This window comes from Talpa europaea (assembly GCF_964194135.1).
Source record: "Talpa europaea genome assembly, chromosome: 15".
Classification (NCBI taxonomy): Eukaryota; Metazoa; Chordata; class Mammalia; order Eulipotyphla; family Talpidae; genus Talpa; species Talpa europaea.
In genome coordinates this window covers 81,425,660-81,435,755 of record NC_140083.1, presented here as the reverse complement: position 1 = coordinate 81,435,755, position 10,096 = coordinate 81,425,660, and the positions used below count along the sequence as shown (strand labels likewise).

Genomic DNA, 10,096 nt, shown 5'->3' with positions numbered 1-10,096 from the left:
TTACTTCTTTGTGAGAAATGCAATTTGTTTTACTGTGTTTTTGAAGGCATCTTTCACTTGCTTGTTTCGAAGTGTATAAATGAATGGGTTAAGCAAAGGGGCAACTGAAGTAGTGAGGATGGACACCACTTTATTCATGGCCACACCTTCCTTTGCTGAAGGTTTGATGTAGATGAAGATGCAGCTGCCGTAGCTGATGGAGACCACAATCATGTGGGAAGAGCAGGTGGAAAAGGCCTTTTTCCTCTGTTGGGCTGATGGGAACCTTAGAATGGTCTTGACAATATATGTGTAGGAGAGGACCACACACACTAAGGTAATAATGAGTGTTAAAATTGCAAAACTCAAAACAATTTTCTCTATTAACACCGTGTCTGAGCAGGTTATCTGTAAGATAGGAGTTGCATCACAGCCAAAATGATCAATCACATTGGAGTCACAGAATTCTAGCTGGAGGCCGACGCTAAGAGGAGGGAGGATGATCAGCAGGCCAGCAACCCAGCAGCAGAGGACGAGCATCGTGCAGATCCTGCTGCTCATGATGGTGGTGTAGTGCAGAGGCTTACAGATGGCCACGTAGCGGTCGTAGGACATGGCAGCCAGGAGAAAAAATTCTGTTGCTCCAAAGAGGACAATAAAAAATAATTGGGTGGCACAAGCATTGTAGGTGATGGTATTGTCACCAGTTGTCAGAGTATACAGGAATCTGGGAATGCAGACAGTGGTGAACGACACTTCTAAGAAAGAGAAATTTCGGAGGAAAAAATACATGGGAGTTTTAAGATGGGAATCCACAAGTGTGAGGGTGATAATGATGATGTTTCCAGCCACACTCAACATGTAAGTGAGAAACAAAAGTATAAATATCAAAACTTGTAGATTCGGGTCGTCTGTCAATCCCAGCAGGATGAATGTTGTGATTACTGTGTGATTTGTCATCACGGCCTTGAGCTGGCGACAGGGATGTGGTCTGTAGAAGGGAGTGTGATAAGAAGCAAGTGTTAGGACCTGAATGGAAACACGACAGCCAGGCAGATCACATGCACCTTCTTTTACTTAACAATCAATTTTCAGTGTAGCAGTGCTTTTGACATTGAATTAGGAGACACCTGTAGGAAATATCGAATAAGCTTCTTATGTTTATAATTCTGTGATTACAAAGTGCATTTCCAAAGATGTCAAATAAAAGCAAAACAAAACATAGTTCATATGTTGCTTAGGCAGTTTCTCAACAATATTGTTTAGTGTACATCTTTTCTTCGTTTTTATCCTGGAAGGACATCATTTTTGAAGTTTTCCTCCTACCCTCACCTTTCGATGCTTTTGGAGACCATAAAACCAGGAAGAATTTGTTAATAGGCATTTTTGTGTGTTTTAAAATGAAACTTTTTTGGGAGCAATTTTAGGAACATAGCAAAAATCAGAGGAAATTACAGAGATTTCGCACACATCTCCTGTCTTACCCATGTGTAGCTTCCCCCAGTATCAATAAACCTTACTAGAGTAGCATATTTCTTGAATGATGGACCTACACTGACAGGGCAAAGGCCATCGCTTACAATGTGGTTCACTCAGTGTTGCACAGTCGGGGTGTGGACACATAGGTCATGTTGTTTATCTGATGTTATTTTTAATTTTAGCAACAGCACATTGATTTGGAAGTGTAAGTTCTGCTCTTTGCACTTTAGATTTTTCTCTAAATAGGGAGATCAAATGTTTAAGATACAAAGACACATCCTTTTTTTTTTTTTTCATCCAATATCAGCAAAGAAAGTACTTATAAGTCAGTTTTGGGGCTGCTTAGGCATAGGGTTTTCTGAAGTGGCAAAAAGAAAAATTTTTTTGTACTCTGAATGCAACCCAAACTTACTCCTTGCTGTTTTGGGTCATGAGCAGAGCCCAGAAAGAAAATAACATTTGTGGGCCTCCCCAGTGATGCAGAGGGTTGAGTGCAGTGCTGTGAAGCTGTTCTCCAACTCTACAGCACGGGTTCTATTCCCGGCCGGCCAGGGAGCTACCCACATGGTGGGGCAGACCTCTCCTGTCTCACTCGCTGCTCCGCTCAGGAGTGTCTTCGGTTTGTCTGTTTTGCTCCCCACTCTGTCTCTGGTGAATCCTCTCACCCTCTTGCACCTCTGGCCTGTACCCCAGTTCTTGTATAAATAAATAAATCTTAAAAAAAGTAACATTTGCTTTTTTTTTTTGCCAGTCTGACCAAACTTGGGGTCATCACAGCTCTCACTCAATCATTAGAATCTGTCTCAGATTAGATCCTTGTAACCTCCTTTTTGAACAATTTCAGCTCTTTCTCTCCTCAAATAACTTTTCCCTACTAATTTGCCAACAAATCCCCTAATCCTGATGCTTATGTTCTGTGAATTTTGATATATGAAACTTTCCCAAGCCTTATCCAGCAACAACTGGACAGAAAAATCAACAATATGTAAAAAAAATTGTAAAGTACCTTACTTTTCTCACTGACATTTACTGCAATCCATTTCAGCATTCCCCTACATTCTAATTTATGTTTTGCCAGAAACCCTATTACCAAAGAGCTTAGAAGTTTCCTTCATGTCAAAACTCACCCTCCTTAAGATTCATACTTCAAGCAGCCGCTCTCAGGTATCCATCCTGTAAAAGTAGATCTGATAAATACATTTGTAGGCCATGTATGTGCTTATATATATTTATATTTATCAGGGGATATTGACAAATGAGCAAATACAGACAAAACTCAAGAATTATAGGGAAATCCTATGCACTTCTGCGGGAGAGAACAGCTAATTTTTTTTGTGTTTTAACAGTTGCCTCAACTAATACCCAATATGTTAGGAGGGAATCAAAATAACTAGGCTGCTCTTTTTTTCCTCAGGTAAATAATCTATATTTATTCATTCAAATAAATCATACCTATCTATCATTTACAGAACATAATATAGGAGACTAGAAATTAAATTATGAATAGGTTGCTTATTCAAAGAAGTTTCAGGCTGCCAGTGGGAGATAATATTTCCTTCTTGTGCATACTCAGAGACATGCTAACACAAGATAACAGTGGAAATACAACCTTGAATTTGGAGTGATAACGATGCCTTGTGTGTTCCTTCCAACAGCTGTATAGGGAGCTTATTCATATTTTCTTGTTTACTCAGTTTCTATTGATTCATTCTTTGTTGGCACCATCTGTCATCTTGAGTTATCAAGGTTTTGGGTTCACAGGGGTGATTTCAGAGCAGGGAAACCCCTCTCTTAGCTCATGGGAGGGATCACCATATTCTTGCCAGAGGAAGACTCTAATATGCCAAACTAAATGACAGCCAGGTTCATTCCTGCACCCCAAATTTATCTCCCTTTTTCTCTCTCCCTCTTTCTCTCGCACTGTAGAAGAATCCAAATCCTGTACTACCATCGACACTGTTACTCCAGCTCTTCCTTTCCTACCAAGGTCTGGGACCTGAAATCATTCTCTGCTTCTCTTAACAAAGCTCTTATTCTTCTCTATTGCTAGGAAAGACTGGTGAACTCAATCATATTAGCATTTATTGCCTATTAATTTAATGTTAAAACTGTCTAATATAATATGTGTTAGCTTTCAGGGACATCTCATTTTAGTTGATGAAGCTGGTTAAATCGACACTACGTCTGTTACCACATGAAGCTGCGGTGGCAGATCCTCTTGTGTATAAAACTGCTTTGTTTAGGCCTCTCCTATCAGGCGTGCCGACATTCTGCATTACACGAGGGACGTTTACCTGGGAGATGGAAGCTATTTATTTATTAACAGCTTAGATCAATTAAAGCTTGAAACAGTTTCATCAAATAAATAATTTTACCACCTTCCTTTCAAGAAATAGTTTCAAGTAACGTTAACTTAGACAAAACTCCCTGCTCTCACTGGCACTGGGAGCTAGAGAGCGAGATTTACTGCTGCCCTTTATTAGCTCCCTACTTAGTGCATTAAAAAGTATGTTTGGGATAGTCTGAGTTATGTTTGGAACAAACCTCTTTTGTTCTTCACTGGGGTCAGAGACTATCTATGGACTGAAAAGTTGAAATTCAAAAAGAGAGTCTTTGGTGTCAGCCCCCCTCCCTCCACCTCCAAAAGTGGAGATAATTTATAAGACTGATATTAATTGATTTTTATGATACTAGTGGATATTGGGTGGTGGTGTCTTTTCCATTGTCCTTTATTTTTTGTCTCTTTAGAAGAAACATCTCCTTAACTGATGGTTGTGACTGGTTCTTTCCAGGGTTAAAATGACCATGGCAGAAAATTCTAATTTCATATTCATTTGCATTTACCACATATCAGAAATGCCTGTTGATATATTTCTGCAGTGTCAACTACAATGAATAGAAATCCAGATTTTAAAACTGACTGTACTTACTCCTGTCTATGTTTTTAGAGTATGAATATGTCATGACAATTACATACTTACTTTTTTGACAGTTCTTTCTCAGTGGCCCTTGATGGAAGGACAGTTTGAGGGGTGTTAAGTTGGTGAAGAGGTTTCTGTGTACTCAGCACTTGCTCTTACATGCTACCCATCAACACCTGATCTTCCCCTCTATATAGGCTTACACACATGCATGTGTACACATATATGGACTTGCACACACACACACACACACGCTTTCAGAGGCAAGTCTGACAACCGAGTTCTCCTAGATTGTCACTGCTCCCACTGTAATGATCCCAGCCCGTCTCCACGTCCTCCACCAAGTCTAAAATAACCTCTGACACTAGATTTTTCAGTTATTTTGTTAGTTCCAAGGAAAAAGGGAGTGGTTAGAGGTAAGGGATGTTCCTCTTTAGTTCCTTGGGCTGGGAAGCAGGCTCCCTGAAATTTTATAACAGCAGCATTTCTTTTATATGTTTAATCTGCTATCAGTGTACAGGGAACATCGAGTGAACAACAAAATAGTCCTTGGTGATTCAGCTGCGAGAGTTACTAATGAGTTGGCAACAGTCCAACCAACACCTAACTACACAAGGAGCACTGGGAACAATGTCTTCAGGGACTGGGGTGTGGGGGTTGGGTTGGGAAGTGGAGGGGGTGGTCTGGTGTCTCCAAATGATGTTTGAGTTTCTTTGTTGAGTGCTTTCTCTCTATTCTGATTGCAGAATAGATACTCTGTTTTATTTTATGCACATTGTTCATTACTTCTCTCAAAGGGAAAAGAAATAACTGTACCTACCTTACAGTGAAACAGAGAAGTGACTGAGTAGGATGCCCCACAGGAGTAATACAGGTTTTATTTATTTTTTTTAAATAATAAATTTTATTTTTATATTCCCCATACAATTGCAACCCCCCCATTCTGACCCCAATCCCCCCCTCCTGCTCCCCACCCCCCAAAAAGTGTCTCTGGTTCATAGTTTTTTGTTGATTTGGATTTTCACTTTCTTATATTCATTTTCCTGGACCCTTATTTAAGTTTTCTAGATTCCTGCTATGAGTGAGACCATCTGGTATTTTTCTTTTTCTTTTTGGCTTATTTCACTGAGCATGATCCCTTCCAGCGCCATCCATGTTGCTGCAAATGGCATGTGTTTATCTTTTTTGAATGCTGAGTAATATTCCATGGTGTATATGTACCACATCTTCTTGATCCAGTCATCTATTTTTGGGCATTTGGGCTGTTTCCAAAGCTTAGCTATTGTAAACAGTGCTGCTATAAACATAGGGGTGCAGGTGCTCTTTGGAATTGATGTATCTGTGTCCTTTGGGTAAATCCCTAGGAGTGGAATTGCTGGATCCTATGGAAGCTCTATCTTTAGTAGGTCAAGAAATCTCCACACAGCTCTCCATTGTGGTTGGACCAGTTTGCACTCCCACCAGCAGTGCAGGAGAGTTCCTTTTTCTCCACACCCTCGCCAACATTGTACAGGTTTTAAATGAAAGCTTTATTTTCAGAAATCATTTTATTATTTTTTATGGAGGCAGTGTTGGTTTACAACATTGTAGTGATTGAAAGGTATAGGATCACACCCTTTGTGTGCATGTTACACACCAAATGCACCCCCAGGACGCCACAGTCCTCTGCCATGTCCACAGTGTTTCCTCCCTCTGCTCATATCTCCCATCTCAGTTCTGCAGACATATTTCTAGGGCTTGTTACTGATTATGTTTTATTTGGCCCTTTGTTTCTCTGTATTCCACAAGTAAGTGAAACCACTGGTGTTTGTCTTCTACGTCTGACTTATTTTATTTAGCATCATCCTCCCTCAGTCCTGTCTGTGTGTCACAGAAGTCGAGAGTTTCTTTTTCACAGCAGAGTAGTTTTCATTGTGTTTATAAACCATATCGCCCTAATCCACCCATCTGTCTTTGGGCACATAGCTTGGCTATTGTCAATAGTGCTGCAATGAATAGAGGAGGGCATGCATATATTTCCTATTAGTGTTTTTGCATTCTTTGGGTAGACAAAGAATAGGTAGACAAAGATCCTGCGCAAACACCATACTATTGTCATAGAGGACTGGACCAGTCTACATTCCCACCAGTGTGTCTGAGACAGCTTTTGTCCACATCCTTGTTAACACTTGATACTATCCTTGTTTTTTTTTAACTTATACACATTTATTTCAAATGAGTGACAAATTTTTATTACTTTAATAAATTAGGATATTTCTAATTGGTTACTCACATATTTTTTCACAGAAAACACATAGCCTCTCAAGGAAATAGTATATCTAGACAGTTTTTTTATTTCAATATTTTATATAATCCTTACATCTTTTTTCATCTTTGCACAATGTATGCATTTTCATTTTGGTTATATTTCCCGTATACTTGCACCTCCCCCCTTATTTTGACTCTAGTTCTTCCTTGCCTCGCCCCTCCCCCTACCCATAGTGTGTCTGCTTTAGTTACTTGTTGATTTTGATTTTCACTTTGTATTGATTAGTCTTTTTCCTGGTCTCTTATTTAGGTTTTCTAAATTCCTGCTATGAGTGAGACCATCTGGTATTTTTCTTTTTCTTTCTGACTTATTTTGCTGAGCATGATCCCTTCTAGCTCCATCCATGTTGCTTTTGACTTGCATTTCCCTGACAATAAGTGATGAGGAGCTTTTTTTCATGAGCCTTTTGGCCATTGGTATGTCTTCTTTGGAGGAGTGTCTGTCTGTCTCTTCGCTCGTCTTTTGAGCAGGTTATTTGTTTTTGTTGAGTTGCATGAGTTCTTTGCAGATCTTGGATACCAGCCCATGTCAGGTGTGTGGTGTGTACACACTTACTCCCATTGGGTGCGGTATCTTCATTTTAGTGATAGTTTCTTTTGCTGTGCATAGGCTTCTTAGTTTGATGTGGTCCAAATTGCCAATATCCTTTTTGATCAAGGTTTGTCTGAGCCCAATAGGTAATTAAACCACTTTTTGTTAATTTGGCAACCGAGCGTTTTCTATCCCATTCACTAGGAAAAAATGACCTGGCTCCAGTATATTTTTCTTATTTTGTTATAGCTCTATGTTGCCCAGTGAACTTGAGTAGATCTTTTTCTTTGACTATCTCTGCTGGCATTTCTGGATGGTTTCATTATTTTTTTTATGATTTCTTTATTTTTAATTATTTTTTCTTACATTATTGTAGCTACTATATCACCCATGAGCCATCACCCTATTCCCTTGTGTGCTTCCCTCCTCTGTTTTGACCCCCCTCCCTCCTTTCCTCTCCCTTTCTGTGTGCCTCAGATCTATGGTCAGCTTGCTAGTTTTACTTTTTCTTGACATTTTGTTGGACAGGCTCATTCTTTTTATTTATTTATTTATTTTTAAAGATTTATTTTTTATTTATACAAGTGCTGGGGTACAGGCCAGATGCATGAGAAAGTGACAGGATTCACCCGACACAGAGCAGGAACAGAACAGGCAGACTGACGAAACACACTGCTGAGGGGAGCAGTGGGCAGCAGGAGAGGTCTGCACGCCATGTGGTATTCTCACTGGCTGGCTGGGATTGAACCTGCGCTGCAGAGGCTGTGGACAGCTTCATAGTGTGGTGCTCAACCGCCTGTGCCACCATGGAGGCCCAGGCTCATTTTTGCTGCTCATGTTGATGTTGGTGTAAAATGATAACCCAAATCCTTTGTCTTTCCCTTCTGGAAGAGTAAGTCAATGTCCTAAGGTTCTTCCCTTTTCTAAATCAGAGAAGCAACCACTGCTCTTCCTCTTATGACCTGGAAGAACATAGCATGGGGATCTCACCTTTGCCAGTGAACATCCTCTCTTTACTGAAGAACCTCCTCTTACTCTCGTAGTAAGGATGAGGTCACCCTCTCTTTGTCTGTCATGTGAAATCTCCCTCTCTCTGCCTTTGATGCTTCAGATCCCGAAACACAGGATAAATATCCTGGTCTTTCGAATAACAGTAGCTGCAGATTAGTTCTCCCCAACATGTCATACTGAAACACCAAACCAGCAATGATCGATCCATTGATGTAAAAAGGGTGTTAAAAGTATATATATTATTGTGATAATGTATATGTGTTAATTTCCCCCCTTAGGTATCTAATATCTGCTATATATTTTGGTGCTGCTATGTTAGATGTATGTTGCTATGTCTTGTTGGATGGACCCCTTTACATTACATACTGTCCATATTGGTCTTTTATTGAAGTCTTTGCCCCCCACCCAAAGTCTTTGTTTTAAAGTCTGTTTTGTGTGATGTGATCCAGCTTTCTTTTGTTTCTATTTCATTAGGTAACTATTTAGACTCTTTCACCCTCAGTCTACATGTGTCTCTTTTGTTCCTGAAGTGGTCTTCTAGTTGGCAGCATAGAGATGGGTCTTTTTGAAAAATCCATTATTAGATTCTAGGTCTTTGGTTGAATTTCATTCATTTATATTTAAGGTGATTATTTATCCACATTTTTTTTTTGCCATTGTCACTTTGTCACATATCCTTCCTAATTGTGGGTCACCAAGCTGAGGTGGTGATCTTGCTTTCCTGCAAGATCATGTCTCCACATTTGCTATATTTCTCAAAGGAAGGCTTTTATCTCTTGCTGTGGAAATGCTGTTCTGTTAGTTTTCATTTCTGTCTCAATGGCAATTTTTGAGTATGCACTGGTAGATTTGTTATGTGGTGGGAAGAGGTGGGTTCAGGATCTTCCTACTCTGCCTTCTTCTCCCTCTGTAAGTATATATTTTTCATTAAAAAGTCTCTTAGTCCCCTAATTCTTGAAAAGAAACGCCATCTTTTTTATTGAGTCCTTGAATGCTTGTTTGACTTGCTTATTCCGCAAAGTATAAATGAAAGGATTCATCAAAGGGATAACTGAGGTGTTTAACAATGACACCACCTTATTAATGGCAACTCCCTCCTTTGCTGGTTTGATGTAGATGAAAATACAACTTCCATAGGTGATGGAAACTACAATCATGTGTGCAGAACAAGTGGAGAAAGCCTTTTTTCTTTGCTGAGCTGAAGGAAGTCTTAAAATAGTCTTGAAGATGTACGTGTAGGACACAACTACACAGACTAGAGTGACTATGAGGGTCAGCACAGCCGTGATTAAAACAACTTGCTCTACAAATTGAGTGTCTGAGCATACAATCTTCAGAAGTGGAGCTGCATCACAGCCAAAGTGGTCAATGAGATTTGAGTTACAGAAATCCAGCTGAACTCCCGGGCCAAGTGGAGGGAGTATGACAATCAACCCAATCAGCCAACAGCAAATAACAAGGATGTTGCATATCCTTTCATTCATGATGGTGGCGTAGTGCAGGGGCTTACAGATGGCCACGTCGCAATATAGGACATGGCAGCCAAGAGAAAAAACTTAGTCACAACTTGTACAATAACACAAAACAATTGAGTTGCACATGCATTGTAGGTGACAGTATTGTCCCCAGATGCCATTGTGCAGAGGATTTGGGGAATGCAGACAGTTGTGGATGAGACTTCCAAAAAGGGAGAAATTTTGGAGAAAAATATATGTGTGTTTTAAAGTGAGAATCCACCAGAGTGAGAGTGATGGTCAGATACCAGATAACGCTCGACAAAAAGGTTAGTAACAAAAAGATCAAAAGCAGAACTTATAGATTTGGATCATCTGTAAGTCCTTCCTGGATAAATATTATTGCAGTGTGA

The 10,096-nt window shown here is 39.8% G+C and overlaps 1 protein-coding gene and 1 pseudogene across 2 annotated transcripts; both read right to left on the bottom strand.

Annotated features, from left to right (window-relative positions):
- Positions 1-939, bottom strand: LOC311184961 (olfactory receptor 6C2-like; the record flags this gene model as incomplete). Its single annotated transcript, XM_084255296.1, has 1 exon — positions 1-939. The coding sequence occupies one exon, from the start codon at positions 937-939 to the stop codon at positions 1-3; it is 939 nt and encodes a 312-aa protein (XP_084111422.1).
- Positions 940-9,176: 8,237 nt separating this feature from the next.
- Positions 9,177-9,865, bottom strand: LOC311185544 (olfactory receptor 6C2-like; annotated as a pseudogene). The gene has a single exon. The product of its transcript is annotated as an olfactory receptor 6C2-like (transcript).
- Positions 9,866-10,096: the final 231 nt, after the last annotated feature.